This window comes from Rattus norvegicus, chromosome 20 (assembly GCF_021556685.1).
Source record: "Rattus norvegicus strain SHRSP/BbbUtx chromosome 20, alternate assembly SHRSP_T2T, whole genome shotgun sequence".
Lineage (NCBI taxonomy): Eukaryota > Metazoa > Chordata > Mammalia > Rodentia > Muridae > Rattus > Rattus norvegicus.
In genome coordinates, this window is record NC_141553.1 from 9,167,454 (window position 1) to 9,188,908 (window position 21,455).

The 21,455-nt window shown below is 49.3% G+C and overlaps 1 protein-coding gene across 7 annotated transcripts in view; it reads right to left on the reverse strand.

Annotated features, from left to right (window-relative positions):
* The window catches only part of Btbd9 (BTB domain containing 9), a 357,021-nt gene that overhangs the window by 119,234 nt on the left and 216,332 nt on the right, over positions 1 to 21,455 (reverse strand). For 6 of the 7 annotated variants that reach the window (XR_015644580.1, XR_015644579.1, NM_001434573.1 and 3 more), the window contains 1 exon segment: positions 1,613 to 1,722. Coding sequence is in view for 5 of the 7 variants with exons in the window: in NM_001434573.1 (NP_001421502.1) it covers positions 1,613 to 1,722 (110 nt within the window). In the remaining 2 variants the exon portion in view is untranslated. 7 annotated transcript variants of the gene reach the window in all.

Genomic DNA, 21,455 nt, shown 5'->3' on the forward strand with positions numbered 1-21,455 from the left:
ACTGTAAACCTCACAGAAGAGGGCCTGGGGTGTCTGATGAGACACCAAACCACCATCTTGCCTTTGCAACCTTCTCCCTTCATCGGACATACCTGAGGCTATGAGCGTCATGGGTAATACTGGCTGGGTTGGCTTTGACTAACATGCCGACCAAGGATGCATGCCTCGCAATGGACATACTGGCTTCTCTACCAGATGGGTCTGTTTCTTAGTTAACCACAGGATCAACAAACGTATTCTTTCTGCAGTAGGAAGGGGAAGCATTTACATGGATGCAACACGTGTAAAAGTGTAGTCCTCGGGGCTGAAGCCCTGCCACACAGGTGTTGAGTCTGCAGGGTCTCGGTTCTACAGATGTCCCTCAGCAAAGCCTCTCTCAACTGCACACAGTGAGGCCTCAAGTCTCCCCAGACCTACACAGCACACAGAATGAGACAGTGACACCACACAGTGCTTCAAACCTGTTAATTTTCACATCACTTGAAAGTCACAAAAATAGCACAAATATTCATTTTTTTTAAAAAAAATTACATCAATAATAAAGTAAAAAATAAAACAACTTTTCGGGGTGAGCTCTAAAGGTGCTCTTCTCAGGGGGCGCTCCCCAGTCTGGCTACTTCTGTAAGTAATGAGGGAAATGCAGCGGGGGTGGGGCTGCACACTCCTGCTCCTCACACAGCATTGTATGTTGTCCTCCTCCTCCCTGTTAGTCTACCACGCTCTAAAGACTTGTGTCAATGTGCATGTGTGTCCCAACACGGCCAGGAGAACGAAATCCTTCAAAGACACAGCAGTTTGTTCTAGGTAAGGCTAGGCAAAGCATACGCTCACACCAGTGAGTTATTTCCAAGGACAGCTACAGCAAAAGCAGAGCTTCAAGGATCTCAGGAGCCTAGCTCCACAGGAGGGGAGGAAAAGCCAAAGGCCTGGGAAAACAGAGTACAGTGCCTGGGAGGGAGAAGTCACTCTTGATACTGCCAAGGCCAAGGCCAGGGATGGAGTATGCACAACGGACTACACAAAACCGGACACAGGAGAAAACGAGCAAAGGTCCTAGAGCTGAAAACACCCCGGGAAAACTTCGCCAGGCAGCTCCCACCCAGTGCCTTACTTCCTGAAGGGCAGGTCAGCATTCCAGTCAGACTGTACACAAGGACAGCAATTGGACTAGGCAAAGAGAATCCCGGCCGACTTGTCTTTGAGAACATCCTACAGCTACACTTCCCATTCACATCCAATCAAAGCCTTGGAAGGCTACCTGCTCAGTATCAGACAGCCGCCCTCCCCAGCCCTGCCTTCTCTTAGAGACAAGCCTTGGCGGGGAAGCCTTTGCTACCGAGAGCATCTGTACTCTGCAGATCAGAGCAGTTCCCAGAATGACCCCGGTGCTCGGCCACAGCATCGTCTTCGCGTTTGGTTCCGTAGGCTTCCCGAGCTTATTATTTTGAATTTTTGTACAAATAAACAGCATTCTCTGTCACTGAGCCATATGACGTTCAAACATCAGCGGCAGTCCTCAATCAGAGCTGCCTAATAGGCACTACTACAATCCGAAAACACTGGAAGGCGGAGTGTCTAGGTAGATATGCAGAAAGGTCACTGTGGTACTTACCTATCAGGCCCTTCTCCAGAGTGAAGGCTTTGTTTGTAAACATGCATTCAAAAGCCACAATGTGGAAAATCTTGTTCACTGTGTTGTGAGTCCCAACTATTCGAATGTACCTGAAGGCGAGAAGAGAGACAGCTGTTGGAAGGAACTCTGCCACAGCCAGGGGAGGCAGGGGAGGGAGGACATGGAGCCAGAAACAGTAAAGGGGACCTTGAAAACCTTCAAGTCAACCTCCTAGGCCGGCTCATGGCCAGGCCATTTCTCGGGGAATGTAGTAGAACTCAGATCTGATGTACCTAGGAATCACACTAGGTCCTATTCAGCTCAACCCTTGGATGTCAGGACAAATGGAAACCCAGGAGGCATTTACCCAGGAGAGTAACAACCAGCTTCTACCTTGCCTCATGGCTAGGAGTCTGTCTGGGTACATGTGCAAAACTATAGGCAAAGTCAAATGCTTTCGGCTCCGAGAGCTTCCTTCCATGCGTTGCAGACAAATGCATGCAATCAATGCTGCTTCCCTGTCCCGAAGCAAACATGCACAGAGCCTACTGAGAAGCACCACGGACATCACTTATTTTACTGCTCCCATCCCAACTAGAAAGTGAAGCCCACATACTTACGCCGGCCCCCACGTGACTGCCGGGGAGCCTCCCCTGTAGGGAGGACCCAGCCTGCTCTGCAGCCTCCGCCTGGCCCCACAGCTCTGCCATCTGCACACCGCGTGCAGTGGCACTGGGCAGGTCTGGAGTGCCTTGGCCTGTTCACCCTGCCCGTTTCCCTAGAGACTTCATCTGCCACACACAAGCATTAAACCTTGGAGCGGCTTGCTCTCTTGTCTCCGAAAGGACTGACGGTTCACAGGTTAACGAAGACACAAACTCACTCTTCTGAGTGTCACGCAATTCCAAAGGGAAGGTGCCCTACACGATCTTACTAGAATTCAAGAGGGAAGACCATGAAAAACAACTAAGGATGCCCTTGCAAACTGTGAACTCTGAGGGACAGGGGCCTGTGAGAGAACAGATCTCAATTAGGAAATGACAGTCCGGGCAAGGTTTTAATAATACCCTCCCTCAGATGAAGAACAACCTTCGATTCAGATGATATAATTTTACTTCCGAGTTAATCGCTGTTCACTAATTCTGTAATCTTGTAACATTTCTCATCAGTCCGGATTACGTGCAGGATGTAGAACACTATTTGGAATGTTCACATTAAGGTGACTCTATTTAGGGCTTTTACCTCATGCCCTATCCTCTTCCGTTTCTTCCAGCCTGTGCCTCATGGCACTCCCTGTGCAGCTCATTTAACCATCTGCTCCTTGACACTGCCGATCACTCATCTTCAGAACCCGCCCTAATGACATCGCCTGGACTAGCTACTCAGAGTGCTTACACTTCCTGCAGGGAGGCGCCATCCTTCCCTTGCCGAGCCCTAACAACTGTTCCTCCTCTCAGGAGCCCGCAGGCACACGGAAGGTTTCCTGGCTTTCCTCAGCCTCACTGTGGAGAAAGAGGGCGGCGCAGTTGGTTAGGTGTGGTTTTTGCCAGGGAGTTCATCTAGAGTAAGGTCGTAGTGGATCCGTGCTGTCTTTTCCTGTTGTCAGCGGCGGTCTCCCCTGTATTTTCTGGAAGGGAAGGGGTGGACTGAACCTGGAGCCTTGGCCTGAATCTAATTTTGGTCATTTCCTGTAACCACAGGAACTCGACCAGCAGAGCACTTTCAACCGCAGAAGCCCGAGGTGGCCCGAGCGCTGCCCTCTGCAACCTTAGAGTGGGCAGTTTGGTGCAATGTGATCGGATCCTATTCTCAAGGTCAAGTTACCAGAGAAGGGCTACCTCTCCCACAGTGCGGGGTAAAAGCCCAGGCGGAACGGGCCTCTCCCTTCCTGGTGCCTAAGCAGATGCTGAGCAGGTCCTGCCTGCCCTTTGGAAGCACGAAAACCAAGCTTTCCAGTAGATTACAGTCATTTCCCAAATTTTACCCAGGCAGGAATAGACAAAATTATGCAAGTTTTCCTTCCCTTGCCCACAGTTAAGAGCAACTGAAGACATTTTACAACTTTAATGACAGTGTTTGTGACAATAAACAAAATAATAGATAAGAAGAACACAGACAAATGGTCCAGGTCAAAGCCACCATAAATGAAGACAGCATTATCCCCGCCCATGGCCCTGAGGTCAAGCCAGCCATTCATCACTGTACATCACTTGCTGGCCACGCAGCATGCCGGGAGCCCTGTCACCCCAACCCCTCTGCTTTCTAAGCCTGGGCAGTTTCAGCATAACTCACAGCAATGCTTGATGTCCTTATCCAAGCTCATACTTCAAGAAATAAAAACCATAAGCAAGAAGCCAGCCAAGCTCCTGCCCTGAAGAGCCAGACTGGAAAGAGCACGGCTTCTCCAAACGGCCAGGCTTCAATGGCTGCCGACGGCCCGGAGCCCTACACTAAGAAGTCCAAAGCCTGCCTTAAAGAGACCCTTAAGCAATGACTGAGGATGCGCGCAAGCACCTCCCTTGATCACTGGCTCATTTCCTTCCAGAGCTGAGAATGGAGTAGCCCAGGGCGGGTGAGAAGCTGCAGCTGAAAACCCAAGAGAAAGGGTTGGGATGGAGTCCATTCTTTTTGTTTTGTCTTTTAACTTTCTTTGAAAAGAGAAACAAAATGATTCTAATGTTTAAGCAAGGGAAGTGGCTATCACTCCTTGCCACCAGAATCCCTGGACAGCAAACAGGCGAAGCTTCGGATTTGCTCTTTCCCTTCAGCGCTGTCTCTGTGGTGCACAGTCACTTGTGTCACCTAGTAACAAGGGCAGAGGCTGCAAGGGCCTCATCAGTGTGCAGGGAGGAGCAGCACCAGGAAACTGGAGAGCTCCGCTCTGTTCTCAGAGGTCCTCAACACGGCGGCTCTGTCTGAAGGTAATTAAAACTTAAAGTGTGCTGTAGAAGCCACAAGGCAGCAGAATGGCCGGACTCAAAAAGATAAATGCCACCCACACCGGTCCCAGTGAACCGATCTCTTTCTGACACTTCCCTGCTCTCTTTGTGTTCAGTCTTCGAGTGGCTGCCAGAGCCTGGGCCTTGAACACAGTTCAGAACAAGATGTTTCAGTAACGAAGTTCGTCAGAGCTGAGAGACTGGGTGAAAGGGAGCCTGTCTTCTTTAACAAGAGAAAGTTAAAATGTTCAGGACAGCCTACTAAAACTAGAAAGCTCTGAAGACTTTCAGACCAGTGTGGGCTTCAGAGCAATGCAGCCACCATGGGGGCAGATGAGTCGTTTGAGAGAAAAGAAGCAATTAAAAGCTTTGTTTCCTCCTCTTTTAAGAAAGGTCAACAATATACCCCCAAGTCATAGGTTTGCAAAGTTTGCAAATCCTGTGGCCAGGTGCAGGATACCTCCCCTTGAGTTGTTGGCCAAGTAACCACAGCCCAGAGGCTACCAAAGCCATCAAGGTTAGTACCATTGCTCTTGGCTGCCCATCAGAACTAGTTACTGCTGAAAACACCACGCACTCTGGATACAAACCACAGAGACATAGAGCTGGTAGCCCTCTCTCTGCACTAGCTGGCATTTGATGTCCTGGAAGGTGTTATGCAAGCCATTCGAGAAGAAAAGCCACAACCACCTTTTGTGCTACAATAGCAAACTGCTCAAGGAAGATATGGTTACTGGTACAATAGAGGCCTGAAGGTTCTGGGTTAATGACTGCTTCCTGATCAGATCGAAAGCCCATTCTGGGGGAGGGGATATATGCATAGCACTGTAGAACTGTTCAAAAGCCTGGGGCTAAGGAGGTCTCAGGAGCCATTGGGGAATCTGTAGTGAGAGTTCTGGAATTTTGGTTTCCTCTGAAAACACAAATACCATAAGAATGTGCTTTTCATTTAATCCCAGGTGTGGAGATGTGGGACCGCTTCATACGTCCACAGCAGCTGACTGTGATTTGCCTCGTGCTCTAGCGGAGGCACAGTTTTGCCAGCTGCAGACAGTTTCTGCGATTGTGTGGCATTTGGAATTCAGCGCCTTTTCAGAGGGTATAAATGTTAGGACCCTGAGAGGTGGGGTGGGTGACTGTTGGCTGTTGGGGGTAGGGGGTAGCTGTGCTTTATTAGTAGTCGTGCCCAAAGAACAAACCAAGGGAAAGGAATTAGATTCAGGGATCTCTGTTTCTCTCCCCCCTATTCTTTATTTCCTATCTAGTGACAGGGGTGAACCCAGGGGTGGGAGGGATGGGGGGGGAGAACCCACACAGTAGCAAGGGTCAGCTACAGGGATTCACTACTTAGGTGTCACCACCAGGACATGCAGTTGAACTGCCCTCCCAGTATTTACACTGCTGTCAGTGCAGCGCTCAGCCTCGAGCGGAGAAGCCTGCCTGCCATGGCAATGGGTCGAGGCCAAAGTGATGAGAGTAAGTGACTGCTGAGCACTTGGTCCCAAATGGGACATCGATGTCACCTCCTTCTAATACAGAGAACATCATGGAGGAAGATGGCAAAGGACTATGGGAGCCAGAGGGTAGGGAGAAGCACAGTGGGGCACTGACATGGATGCTGCAGTCCTGAAGACGGAGAAGCTGTGACTGCTGTATCCCCCTGCCCGGTCCCCCAGGAGGGCACGAGGGAAGGAAAGAATGGGACTAGATAGGAAGGAGAGGATCAGGGAGGAGGGTAAGAGAGAGTGGCTGTGAACGTACATCTTAGTACACTGTATACCAAGTACAATGTTGTCAACTTGTACAAATAATTAACAATGAAAATTAGCCAGAAAACGTCGACAGTAAAACCTTTACAGAGTGTTTAAATGAGTTAAATAGTTTAGAGTACTAAAGGCAAGGCTTGGCAGAGTAGGGTATCTTAAGAGTAGACTGCTGGGTACATTATTTTGTGGTTTGGACTTTGAATGCTGGGCCAATGAGGAGGAGAGCGCTCCTGATGGCCACAGGGCACACTTGGCTCACACAGACAGGTCTGGCCCAGCCACTGAGGCAGCACAGCAGGGCACCATAGGGCAAAGGAAGCAGGTTCTATTAAGAATGTACATCTCCAAAATTTCCTACTTTGCAGTCATAACAACGTACCTTTTCTGGACCTGTCTCAGTGCTTGTGAAAGCAAGAGAGGAACCAATGGCCTGCCACGAGCTTCAAGCCCCCACCCACTTGCCAAGCCCCCTCTTTGGTAAAGAAAGAGAAAGGAACCCAGGCAGACTCATCACGGTGATGATTTGCACCACTCAGTCCATCGGAAGGTTCAGACTAACTCATTAAGGCACATGCCACTTCCTTAGAGGCCTTTGGTGACGTCATGGCTTGTCTGCTGTTAGGGAAAGGCACGTGTTCTCACCCTTCATCTGTCCGTCATTTCTGTCATTGCTTCCGGAGCCAATTTCTCACAGCTAACAGTGAAAACTAAGCATCTTAATGTACTAAAGAAAAGAGAAACTCAGTGGACTGTACACTCCTACCTTAACTGCCTAGTCTCTAGTTCCATTAGAGCGACTCCTTAACCCTTAAGTCTCAGTTACATGGTTCTCTATACTGAGCACGTTCTATTATGGGATAAAATTTATTTTAAGACTATTTAAGTAAGCTCTCAAGGAATCAAGGGAATCTAAAATTCAATAGAATTTCAATCTTTGGTAAACAAAGTTTATTTTCAAATTGGACTTTACACTATTGGCATAAACAGATACCATGGTCAAAGCTGTTCGCATGTCTAAGAAGGGATCCTTAATAGTTTGCATCCTCTTCCAAGTGGCCTTAGAGAACTCTGAGAAGTTCTGTTCTTTGCATGTCTAGGTACAGACCCCTGACAAGAACAAATTGCTACTCTTACTAGAGGTTTACCTGGGGTTTGGTCACTCCCGAGGCTTCTGTCCAACCTTTGCCTTCTTTCATCTAACAAAGCACATGGTCCTCCAAGCCCAAGCACAGCTACATTCCACAGTTACCTACGGTTCCTCAGGCCTCCAATGCTGGGCGTAAGGTCTGTGCTCTGAACAGCAGACCACAAGCTGGGAGGGAGGGAGGGACTCTGGGCCTTGTTGCTAAGGCAGTTGGTGGAAAACAGTTTGCGGCCAGAATGACAAAAAGCTTCTAGAAAAAGCATGCTGCAACAGAGAAGATTTGTAACTGTTAGAAAGCCTTCCCGCTGGCTGCTCTGGCCGCTATAGATTCTCCTCTGCCGACACCGGCGAAGCCCCTGCAGTGGTGAGCACTTGGAGAGGGAGAATTACGGAAAGGTTAAACATTGTGTGCAGTTCGCCTAAGCACAGGCTACCAGCTCAGAGAGCGACCAGGCCCTTGCTGTCTGGCCTGGGGCCCTGCAGAGGGAGCAATCATGCACCCCCTTCCCAGACACTCAACCTGAAGGGCAAACAAAACAAGAAGCCATCTTGTTTCGCTGAAAAAATTGATGCCACAGAGAGCAAGGGGCAGAGACGATGGTTAGAGGCGATTACAGCGCAACCCAGAGCTCCCTCAGCGGAGAGGCACCCAACACAGTGGGAAACATCTGAGGTTTTCCACAAAAGAGGCAGAAGGGAATACCCAACAATAACTTTTCCCTGTCCCCCAAATATTCAGAGCCTAACGAACACTGCCACGTGCCTTTAACTTACAAAACTGTTCTTGGAATTATTACCACCTGAACTAATTGTACTGTTTAAATAAATCACATAAAATTATATAAGGTGTAAAGTTTATTTAGTTCATTTCAATTTTCTGCTTCTGCATTTAAGCTCTTAAAGGTATCCTGAGTCAAACTGTCATTAATCAAGATCCACCCACCAGGTACAAGAAATTCGACTAAGCCAGTGAGGAAGGAGCAAAGAGACAGGACCTAGACCTCAATCAGAAGACATTCACGCTAAGCCACGGACAAGAACGGAAGCACTGTGCAGTTCTGAGGGGATGAGCCCGGGGATGAGCGGCTAGGTCTTCAGTTGTCCTGGGCTCCACACTGGAGGAGCATGGGAGAGAGTAGAACACTCACTACCCACTCATTCACATATGGAAGCTTCGTCTTCACACACGTACCCAGAGCTTGGGCTGTCAAAGTCCCAGGGAGAATCCACTACACTTATTTCAAAGGCCAAAAGCAAGTACACAGGGTTCCCTTTATACCCCACCCCCAGAGATCCACAGCCTGTGTGAACGGTGTTACTGGGCACTTGTCATGTGCCTGCAACTCCCAGTCTGCGCAATACAAATACATCCCTCCCCGTGGGACTTAGAGTTAAGGAAACAGATAACACATTGTTATGCACTGTTCATAAATAAAGTACACGCCATAGAGCCTTGCAGACAATCATGCTTGCCTAGGTCAAAACACTTACAAAACCACTGTCTGGCGGAATGCAAGCTGGGTCAAATGGAGGGCATGACCAGCTCTGCCCAACACAGAGGCACGGGAGCTGGGGTCTAGGACACGAGGTGCTGGACAAAACAGGAAACTCAATCAAACGGGCTCCTTACACCCAGACGGAGGAGCCAGCTTGAATGCCATTGGACGGAACATGTACTTCCTGGTTAGGCTGTCTCTTCTTCACACTGTAGTATTTCAAGGATTCTGAGGTGGAAGTAGGACATAGAAAGTGAAAATTAAGTCTGAGCAATAAATAAAGAGGAAAGACACAGAGGAAGGTGCGGGGAGCACAGCAATGAGTGGAGGGACACAGAGGAGGATCGGGGAGCACAGCAATGAGTGGAGGGACACAGAGGAGGATCGGGGAGCACAGCAATGAGTGGAGGGACACAGAGGAGGATCGGGGAGCACAGCAATGAGTGGAGGGACACAGAGGAGGATCGGGGAGCACAGCAATGAGTGGAGGGACACAGAGGAAGGTGCGGGGAGCACAGCAATGAGTGGAGGGACACAGAGGAGGATCGGGGAGCACAGCAATGAGTGGAGGGACACAGAGGAGGATCGGGGAGCACAGCAATGAGTGGAGGGACACAGAGGAGGATCGGGGAGCACAGCAATGAGTGGAGGGACACAGAGGAGGATCGGGGAGCACAGCAATGAGTGGAGGGACACAGAGGAAGGTGCGGGGAGCACAGCAATGAGTGGAGGGACACAGAGGAGGATCGGGGAGCACAGCAATGAGTGGAGGGACACAGAGGAGGATCGGGGAGCACAGCAATGAGTGGAGGGACACAGAGGAGGATCGGGGAGCACAGCAATGAGTGGAGGGACACAGAGGAGGATCGGGGAGCACAGCAATGAGTGGAGGGACACAGAGGAAGGTGTGGGGAGCACAGCAATGAGTGGAGGGACACAGAGGAAGGTGTGGGGAGCACAGCAATGAGTGGAGGGACACAGAGGAGGATCGGGGAGCACAGCAATGAGTGGAGGGACACAGAGGAGGATCGGGGAGCACAGCAATGAGTGGAGGGACACAGAGGAGGATCGGGGAGCACAGCAATGAGTGGAGGGACACAGAGGAAGGTGTGGGGAGCACAGCAATGAGTGGAGGGACACAGAGGAGGATCGGGGAGCACAGCAATGAGTGGAGGGACACAGAGGAGGATCGGGGAGCACAGCAATGAGTGGAGGGACACAGAGGAAGGTGCGGGGAGCACAGCAATGAGTGGAGGGACACAGAGGAGGATCGGGGAGCACAGCAATGAGTGGAGGGACACAGAGGAAGGTGTGGGGAGCACAGCAATGAGTGGAGGGACACAGAGGAAGGTGCGGGGAGCACAGCAATGAGTGGAGGGACACAGAGGAAGGTGCGGGGAGCACAGCAATGAGTGGAGGGACACAGAGGAGGATCGGGGAGCACAGCAATGAGTGGAGGGACACAGAGGAAGGTGCGGGGAGCACAGCAATGAGTGGAGGGACACAGAGGAAGGTGCGGGGAGCACAGCAATGAGTGGAGGGACACAGAGGAGGATCGGGGAGCACAGCAATGAGTGGAGGGACACAGAGGAGGATCGGGGAGCACAGCAATGAGTGGAGGGACACAGAGGAGGATCGGGGAGCACAGCAATGAGTGGAGGGACACAGAGGAGGATCGGGGAGCACAGCAATGAGTGGAGGGACACAGAGGAAGGTGTGGGGAGCACAGCAATGAGTGGAGGGACACAGAGGAAGGTGTGGGGAGCACAGCAATGAGTGGAGGGACACAGAGGAGGATCGGGGAGCACAGCAATGAGTGGAGGGACACAGAGGAAGGTGCGGGGAGCACAGCAATGAGTGGAGGGACACAGAGGAGGATCGGGGAGCACAGCAGCAAGCAGAGGGACACAGAGGAAGGTGTGGGGAGCACAGCAATGAGTGGAGGGACACAGAGGAAGGTGCGGGGAGCACAGCAATGAGTGGAGGGACACAGAGGAGGATCGGGGAGCACAGCAATGAGTGGAGGGACACAGAGGAGGATCGGGGAGCACAGCAATGAGTGGAGGGACACAGAGGAGGATCGGGGAGCACAGCAATGAGTGGAGGGACACAGAGGAGGATCGGGGAGCACAGCAGCAAGCAGAGGGACACAGAGGAAGGTGCGGGGAGCACACCATAATGAGGGAGCCAACCTTGCTCTCCGTGGGCTGCTAATGGGAACAAATCACCAATTTTATTACTCAATAAAACATTTGAAACCAACACAAAGTATCTCAACAAATAGGACGGAATTACCTAAGTTCAACATTTGCATTTTTTCATTAACTTTTCCCCTAGCCTAAGATGCCGGGGCAGGCAGGGGAGAGACAGCCTCGCTTTATCTTGGCAGCAGTGGCATTACGTATCCCAGTCCACCCAGCGGCCCCTTCCTCCAACACAGACAAATGCGTCTAAGGGAAGCTTACAGTGGAAGAAGCAGCAAGAGGAAATTAAATCTGTTAGATTACTTATGAATCTGTAAAAACTCATTTTGTGACTGTGACCTATAAAACATCTGCTTTGTGGGGGTCATGGATCATGGTGGGCAAAATATTTCTTTTTCCGTTAACTAGGATGGCATGGGCCATTCACTGCAACAAATTCTAAAGACACGGGACTTTCCCCCTTTCGTTCTTCTTTTAGAACAGGTGAATAAATGAGGAAGGAAGAGGGGTAAACGGGAAGAGAAAGAATTTTGGTCACGGTCTGACTGAAATGTGCTCTGTGCATGCATGAGTAAGTCTCAGTGGTTAGGGGGAGAGGCAAGGCTGTCACCCCAGCACCCAGGAGGCAGAGGGGTCAGGCCTGCTCCAGTTTAAGGCTAGCCTGGGCTGCTGAGTGACACCATGTCTCAGAAACAAGAGAACCTCCACAAGACCATGTTTGTATAGTTATATATGCTAGTTGTGAGAAGTTAAAATGAGAAAGGTCTGGCTCTCCAAAGCAACATTTATGATTCCTAAGAAGGCCAACACTGGCTACCTGAAGAAATGCCATGGTGACTGGTCACGACAGTCTCAGAGGCTCAGAAATTAGAGTGCCACGGAACGCAGGAACTGAGGACACCGGCCTCTGCTTCACTCTGCTGAGAAGCCAGCACTGGCTTCTAACAACTCTGAACATGCCACACATACGACCATTCATAGTCCATACTGACATACAGCCACCTGTAACGTGTGCAAACATGCTATCATATATGCATTTCACATGTGAACATATTCAATATCATGTCTATAGTCTTATCTTCAGACTGGAGACTTGTCGACCTGTAACCCCCAATGTCTCGTGTTCTCCTACCTAAAGAACCCAGAGCTTGGACAAAGGAGCCTCAGAACACTGACCAAACTGTATTGAGAAAACAGTTCTCAATTCAATCCAACCTCCAGAATTCCACATGTGCCATCTAATATCCCTGGAGTCACCCATGGTCACAGAATACTTCAGAGAACTTCCTCTGCCCTTGAGAAATTCTATACTTGACTCAGAATGGAATAGGAAGGGGGAGGAGCCAGGGGGAAGCGAGCCAGTGATTCAGTTGGCACGCAATTCAAGTAGCGCTCTAATTATGCACAGCTCTCAACTAGAGGCAGAATAGGAAAGTAAATAAAAACAATACTGGAGAAAATGAGGGGAATATTCACCGCCCACAGACAGGAAATGCAAAGAATTGCAGGAAGCACACAAGGACGAACCACAGTGGGCATGGACACTCAGTGCACCCTCAGGGCTGCTGAAGTCTAGCGTGTGACCACATTTGCCACAGATGCTTGCCCTCCAGTTTCAATGCTGCACCTATGAGAGACTCATCCAAGTCTTTAGAACTTGAGCTCAAGCACAGAGGGATGGAAAGAAGCTCCAAGAGGCACTGTGGGGCTGCCTACAGCAGGAGCTAGGCTGATTCGGTCCTTCAGTCAACATAAAAGGCCTTTGCTGGTCCACACCCGTGGTGCTGAAGTTCAATGGAAGTCTGTCCACCATCTCTTGTGGATTAGGAAACCGCTTGGGAGGTGGAGTAGTTTAGCAAGGATTGTTTTCCTCCCATGTCTTTAGAGTTCAACCCTCAAGACTCCTGCTCTGAGCCCTCCCGGTACAGCGTCAGTGCTGGGGCAGTGAGCAGAGCCCACCCGTGGGGGAGGGGTGCACCGCACACACACAGAGGCATGGGCTCCTATAAAGAGGGGTTTGTTTTCGATAAGGGGAACCACTGCTGTACTCAGACAAGCCAAAGCTGCCTTTACTGTTAGTTCCTCTTTAATTTTAAAAGTAATATTGTATGTGCACACAGTTAAAAGTCAAATCACCTGTAAGGCTTGCTATGACAAATGTCCCATGCTCCATTTCTTCCTTCCCCTCCCCGGAGGAAGCGCTGTTATCTGCTTTAATTCATTATTTTAGGATTTATCTTGCATCTATAATCAACAGCTTTTAATGCTATTTCTTGATCTTCTGGTTTTAGGCTTTATCGACCAATGCTACCACAGCAGACAAGGATTTAGCTTTTCCCTCTCCAACTGTACCATTCCCATCCCCCAGCGTAGATTGTACCATCGGCTGGATCAATACTTACGATTTACATTATGATTATGTAAATGTTATTCACATCTAATCTTGCATGGGGTCTTCCTAGTCAGAAATCAGTTAGCTTGTTTTGTTTTCCTTTGTTTGGGACAGGGTCTCCCATAGCTCAGGCTGGCCCTCAAATGTGATGGAATCTTACCTGATCTTACCAAACGCTAGGGTGACAGGCATGTGTCACCAAGGGACCACGGCTCAAGAGATTTGCTTTGCTTAATTTTCTAGAAACTCCACGCAAACCCTTTTTTCCCAGTAGTTCGTGCTCAGCGGATACACTGCTCTCAAAACATTCTGACGCATGAAGGAGACGCGGTTTTAACTTCTTCCTTTGCCAGCTATCTTTCCGGCCTCCTGGGCAGGCCTGGCCCAGCCTGGCCACCCGCTGCCTCCCATTCCACCTCACTCACCGCTGCTTTTATGTCTCGCCTGCTCTCTGCAGTCTTCCTCTGTGACTTTGGTGGGGCACACCTACCAGAAGCTCCCTGGGAGATGAACAGTTACAGACTGTGGGCCAACCTCTAGCACGCCTTCCTGTTTGGCTGCCATTGTATCTGGTGTGCGCCTTTGAACTACCTAGTGTTTTCCTCAAGAGCTCTGCATAGAATATCATCTTGTCAGTTAACTGCCTTGGTACAGAATGGCCGTTGTACTATCTGATCACGGCCTGCTCTAGAAGCACAGATTCTGTCTAGACCCCGTTATCAGAAATGACTTGAAGATTTCTGGAGCGGGCTTTGCAATCTGGAAACCCACACATTGCACTCTGGGTAAAACCTTAACTGTTAGTATTGACTTCTTCCCCTGGGACTTTTCTCAATGACGCCTGAAGTTTGGACTCCCAGAACCTTCCGAGAACCTGAGGGTCCTGACCTGCATTTTTATGTCTTCTCTTGCGTATCTTTCCACGAGTTTGGTCTTCCTCTGTTTGCAGTGTCCAGGCTGCTTACTGATGTCCTGGTTCTGCTTTCATACATCAAATCTCTAACAACGCGTCTTACTCCCTGACGGGTCCCCTCCCGAGGCATTCCTGGTATAAAGCTGCTGCTGTTGCTTAACCTCTCTAAGGATGGAGGTGGCCTTTTGGATTCTTAATTCCCCTATGTACTTCTTCCCGTGTGTGTTGAGCGCGGTAGTTCACCAGTTTCCTGTGGTCTCCTTGGGCACACAGCAGAGAGTCTGAGGGCACAGGGGGCCAGGGCTTCAGCTCCACTTTAGTGTTCCCTAAAGAGCCAACTGTCACCAGGGAGGCAGAAGCAGAGACAGTTCTGAGTTTAAGGCTAGCCTGGTCTACAGAGTGAGTTCCAGGACAGCCGGGGCTAGGCAGAGAAACTATCTCAGACAAACCAAACCAAACAGCAAAAACTACAAAAAGAGGCAACTGCCAGCAAAGCCTCCTTAAGATCTTTCAACTCCCCTCTGGGGCTGGCCACATTAGCTAGGGAGAGATCTCTAACTCCCTGCAGGGAAGGAAGGGTAAAGACCTACATGCTACTGTTCTAGAAGCAAGTGATAAATTTGGACCCCAAACTGCCCATGCGTGTGCATGTTTTAGGGTTTTGTCAGTGCCAGGGTCTGTCTCTACTAGAGATCAGTTCACCCCGTGAAGTAAGGCCTTTCTCAACTGTGCCCCTCCTGGGCTTAGCATGCCCTTATTTTGTTTTTGGTTCTTTTTTTCGGAGCTGGGGACCGAACCCAGAGCCTTGTGCTTCCTAGGCAAGCGCTCTACCACTGAGCCAAATCCCCAAGCCCCCAGCATGCCCTTATTTTGCCCTCATCAGTTAGGCTCCCAGGTTTGCACTCTGGCTGGGGAGAACCGGTCAAGTTGAGGGCAGTGGGGGAGTGGGTCTACAGCTCATGTCTGTTCCACAGACATGTGGACACCGGCCCTCCTCCTTTCAGTGCTCTCCTGCCCGGTGCATGGTCAGCACTGTGCGGGAGCCTGGTGCCTTTCTCTGAGGGTACCGCAGCTTTGAACTCTACCTTCCTGAGCCTTTAAGTCATTAAGCACATGCTCTTCCCGTTTTCCATACAAATGGGGCTTCGGCCTACACAGCCTTGCTCGAGCTTTGCTGGGGTTCTGTTCTGAAGGGCGTGAGAACTGATGTGTGTTCTCAGTGTGACCACCACTAAAGCCGTCACTACTTGTCGTTAGGGAGTGCCCATCCCTTTGGATATCTGGGCTTCCAGCCAGCACTTCTGGGACCTTTTGGAATCTGAGACCTGTAGCCTTCAAGTTTCTATGGCCACTTGAAATCTGGTAGGCAGGGCCGTGATGACCACGTCCACTCCGCTCCAGCCTTAGGGCTACACTTCTACTCCTTGTCTCAAAATAACACCGTTACCTTCCCGCTGCCTCTCTGGCCTCTTTGCCCACTCGTTCTACCAGGTCCTCAAATATTTGTCTCAGCCAACTGAACCATTTCATCTTCTAGACTGTTATTTTCACTAATTAAATGTCCAAACAAGGAGCCGTCAGACAGTCCTATAAATTATCGCCATTCTGCAGGAGGATTCCAATGACTGACTAGTTTTGTTAGCTACAGTCCTCCTCCCCCAGCAGAAAAGGGGGATGTGCTAATTCCCACTGGGTAAAGTAATCAGCTCGATGGCGCACTGACACAACTGCACAGCCGCCCTGGCCGCTCTGTTTATCTTGATAACTGTGGAAAACAGCATCTCCCTTCCTTCTCTCCAGCACCGTCACCGGCTCCGCATGCACACCGGCTGATTCCAACGCTGGAGCACAGACTTGTCTGGTGCTCTTCCTGCATATCCGCCATGCACCCTTCCTTTGCTGCTGCTGCTGCTGCTGCTGATAACAGCTGCTGCAGGGGACCTGATAGATTGAGCTCTGGGTCCTCTGGATGCTCCCAAGACACCCCAGCTCAGCCAGCTGCATCTAAGCAGAGCCTTGGGAGGTCAGAGCCAAGGGAGGAAGCACAGCCCCGCCATCTTTAATCCCTGTACCTCCTGCAGCAGCTGTAGCAGCAGGAGGCAGACGGCGGAGGTAGGGGTGCCAAGATCTAATAGCTGCTGGCCTGCTCAGGGCTCGGAGTAGGACACACAGGAGTGTCAACCCCAGGCCCCACTGTTTCCACTACTTGTTCAGGAAGCCCAAGGAAAGCTTTAGCCTTAGGGCTGTTCTCCTGGGTCAAAGTGAGTTAGACAGGAATAAGGCCAGACACAATGCTTTAAATCTCTCATTGCCTCTGTCCAGCTCAGCACAGTCCAGTTAAACAGAACGGCCACCCATCCTCGTCTGTCAGGACCGTCTGGTTTCAGCACACCAAGTCTCCCATCTCAGGGCGCTGCTCATTCTCAGGACGCACCCGCTCACGCAGGCCACAGCAGCCGTTCCCACCCGGGGCACTGAGGCTGAGCGGATTTGCACCCCACCAGGACCTCCATCTTTCAGGCCCCCCACTCCTGCCCCATGGCCTGACTTGCGGCAGAAACCGAGACCCTGCTGACTGGGCTCATCCAGCTTCTTTTCTAGAGTCCCAGTCAGAGCACAAGTCATCGAGCCCACAGAGCTGAATCAAAATGACCATGGAGAGACCGGAAATAAAGCTTGTCTCTGTGCAGGGAAACCGCGCCACCCTGAATAACCTCACAGCTAACTCTCAGGAGGAGGGAGGAAGCCAGAGAACACTCCATTGTCCAGGACGATAATTCTGAGTGCAGAGACTCTGGCTTGTGTTGCCCTCCTGCTCTGCGAGCATCAGGCCACGTCACTGCTTAGTACCAGGAGGCAGAAGGAAGGCAACCTCTCCAGTGCAAAGCAGGCATCTCAGAAAGGAGGCCCAAGCTATGGGCTCACGGGTAAGAAGAGAGGCTGGGGCACGGAAGTTGAGGTAAAATCTGTACAATAATTTGACCCCTTCTAGTTCTCAAACCGAGTAAACTGCCGAGCCTGTGTCTGCACTGGAGGACTAGGAAAATTGTAAGCATCAGACAAGAAAACCAATGGCTAAACTATACGAGATCTCATCTTTTAAAAAATTATTTTGACAATCACCACAGGCAATGGTAACACTAGCAATTAACAATAAAGAAGAGAATAAGCTTGTATGTTTATATACAATTCTTTACCTTTCTTACAGCATTAAGAGTCCATTAATTCAGACCAGGAGGGGAGGCATACTGTAAGCACTCAAAAAGGTGGGTGGGCACATTTCTCAGTCTGCTTAGCATTTTTATTGGGGAACTACCATATACTCTTTTAGACACTAGATAAGGAAACGAATGTGAACAAGCCAGTTCCTGAAAGGGCTACTGTTTTGATGTAGATGACACATCAATCCAATTAATAACTGGCATGTGAACTATACACTAGCGGCATGGTGGCACATGGCACTGGCACCTCACCCAGACAGGGACGGCCAGAACCGCTTCCCAGATGTGCTTGCTGAGAACCAAGAGAGGGGAAGGAAGGGGTGAAGGGAGTTGGGAGAGGAAAACTCAAGGCAGAAGAACAGCATGTACAGAGCCTAAGGAGGTGATGGCCAGGAAGGCTGGACAGAACAGCCCGGCTGGGGCTGGAGTGAACAGGGCTGGGGCAGCCATGGTGGAGACAGTCTGGCTGCAAGACCAGCAGGATGGAAGGCAGGGCTCTGGCTCGGGAGGTGGCAGAGAGCAGAAGAGCATGTTTCAGCGACCAGCACACAGAGCTGACTTGAGCAGCTGTGAATGCTGCGGGAGGAAGAGAGGGAGCATGGTGGAGACTGCTGCTTCTGCTTGTGTAGTGGGGAAACGGCTCTGACATAATCACACCCCTTTCTTGGCTCAGTGAAGGGCTCCTCCCGTGCCCCATGAACCTAAGTGTAAAGGGTATGGATAAGAGGTTCTTAAATCAGATCAGACTCATTTGAGGAACTTTAGAAATGCATGAATGCTATCCATACAGCGTGATTAACTGAAATGAGGCAGATGGTCTAATAGATGTCTCAGCTTGGAAAACATTAGTTTACATCAGCAGTTCTCAACCTAGGGGTTGCAACCCTTTGGGGGTCAAAAGACCCTTTTACAGGGGTCTACTAAGACCGCTAGAAAACACAAATACTTGTGTTACGATTCCTAACAGGAGCAAAATGACAGGTATGAAGTCACAACCAAAACAATTTTATGGTTGGGTCACCACCACATGAGGGTTGCAGCCTTAGCCATGAGAACCAGTGGTCTAATCTGTAATAAACACAGCACAGCCATACGTACAAGCCATACGTACAAGCACACAGTACTCAGGCGAAGACTAGTTACGTTGGGGTTAATGCTCCTTTGGATCACTGGACTGCTGGAGCACTTTCTCTGTGTCTTTGTTTAGTTCTCTGGCACTAGTACTAACGACTTATGCCCGGCATAAAGAATCATGGATCTTTTCCCAGAGTATGTTAGATGTCTGGGCCTCATACGAAGAGCTTCTTCTGCTCTTGGAAATGCCTTTCTCCCTTTACTCTCTGAGTGAACTGAAACTTTCCTAGAAAGCCGAGCGTCTACTTTCTGCGCCACGGCCACTCATTTCAAGAAGGCTTTGTTTCTCCCCATCCATGCGAGCCTAGCTTCACTGCAGTGTGCCATCAAAGTGCTAAGTGCTCTCTTTCACTGGAAACTCAGGTCTTCTTGAAGCAGAGCCTGGGGTGCTGCTCAGGGTCCCTTTCAAAGCGCCCAGTACAGTGCATGGGACAGTGCACTGAATGCATGAAAATATTTGCAAACTGAAGAAATAACTCTGAGGAGACAAAAGGTTAATGGTTGTAATACCCATAACACAGGAATTTAAGAACATCTAAAAATTATTAAAATTCAAACAATATTTACTTGAAATTTTCTTAAAATAATACAGACTACCCCTAAGGAACCAAGTACAGAAATTGTCCAATTGGTATAGAGTTTGAAACTTGCTATTCAAGATATGGCTCGGGTTGGGGATTTAGTTCAGCAGTAGAGCGCTTGCCTAGCGAGCGCAAGGCCCTGAGTTCAGTCCCCAGCTCCGGGAAAAAAAAAAAAAAAAGATATGGCTCAAAACCATCACCATTAGGCAGTGTTTTCTTTGTCAAGAGTCCTTTTTTTGTGGGCTGGGTGGGGTAGTGAATGCCTTTAATCTCAGTTGAGGCGAGTGAGTTTCTTTGAGTTCAGGGCCAGTCTGGTCTATGCTATAGTGGGTTCTAGGCTAGACAATGCTTCCCAGTGAGACCTTTCTCAAAAGAACAGCACACCCCAAATCCTTTGTAGCGCTGACAGGAGAGTAATCATGATACAGAGGTGCAGGAACCAGGCTGAAGAATCTGATGATGTAGCAGAAGAAGAAACACCAGCAAGGTTTCTAAGTGACAACCGTCAGCAGGCTGGAGATTACTTAAAATACAATAGCATCAAATAGCTAAGCAATGATGTCAGGGCTTCTCAAATATCACTGAGCACAGAAAAGTTCCCTTCTCAAAGGATATTATTGAAATCTGGTTTTCATGATAGTCTTAGAAACAGAGTGTCCCAGAAATGACAGATTTCAATGACCAAGAAAGAGAATCAAGGGATTTCTTGTTTAGCTTTATGGTGCTAAGGATTGGGCCCGGAGCTTTACACGTACTAGGCAAAGCACGTACTTTACCACTGGCCTACTCTCTCAGATTTTGAAGGAATAAGACATTTAAATCCCTACAGTGCAAACTATTATGACAAGAAGAAATAAATCATCTATTTCCATAGAGGCCATCAGCAACAACTTTTTCAAAGATACTGACTTCTGGGGTTGGGATGATGACCCCATGGGTAAAGAAGTGTTTCCTGTGCCAGCATAAGGACAAAGACTTCCATTCTTAGAACCCATATAAAAGACAGATATGGTGTCATACCACTATAAACCTAGTGCAGGGTGCTCAAGCAGGAGGATTCCTGGGATCTTACTGGCTAGTCAGTCTAGCTAAGGTGGCAGTTCCAGGGTTAGTGGGAGATACTGTGCAAAAAAAAAAAAAAAAGGTGTGGGGAGGGGGCGAGCAATAGAGGAAGGTATCTAGAGCCAACGTCTGTCTCCACATCATAATAAACAAGCAACCCCCTCACACCTCACCCCAGCAGGAGTAAGATTAACAAGCACACCTACACCTGCACAAGTGTGATTATTCATGTTTGCACACATGCAAACAGACAGGTACAAAGAAAAGAATATAAAATGTCTTGAGAGGTATATTACTAGGAGTAATGGGAAGAAATTAAGAAAGTGGTGAAATTAGGTTACATATCAGACACACTCTCAGCATGATTTTTACTGCAGTATAGAAGCATCTTCTGGAATAACAATGCTAATTTTAAATGCCCTCCTGATAAAGTGTTCAGGTTGCTCATAGCCTATTAGGCAACAATTAAAGTCTCACGCGCTCTGCCACCCCTTCCTCAGGTCGGCCACAGTACAGCGAGCACAGGAAATGAGGCCCAGAAGTTCTGGGCACTCAGGGGTTACATGGGCCAGGTAAAAGATGGAAGGCCCATCATTCACGTCATTTAAAATTGGACACAACATTAGGGGGAAGGCAATGGACCTGAGTGAGATGAACTAGAGAAACTAATGTAGCATTCAAAAAAAATCACATTCATTGGTGCCAAGGGACATTTGGAGGACATTGTATTTAAATTTGGGGCTCCTTTGAGTGTCAACTGTCCTGGATCTTCAGGCTGACCGAGCTGACAAGGAGCGGCTCAAATGGTCAGCTCGCAAATGATTTCCTTTGCTTCCTTGGGCTCACTGATGATGATGTCATCCTGCATCTGTGGGCTGTCATTTTATATGGACATAAAAACAGACAGAAAATACATTAAGAAGATATGTAATTTTCCATGCAGTGCTTTCAGACTAATAAGAGTTATGGTTTATGATTAAGTGGAAATGGG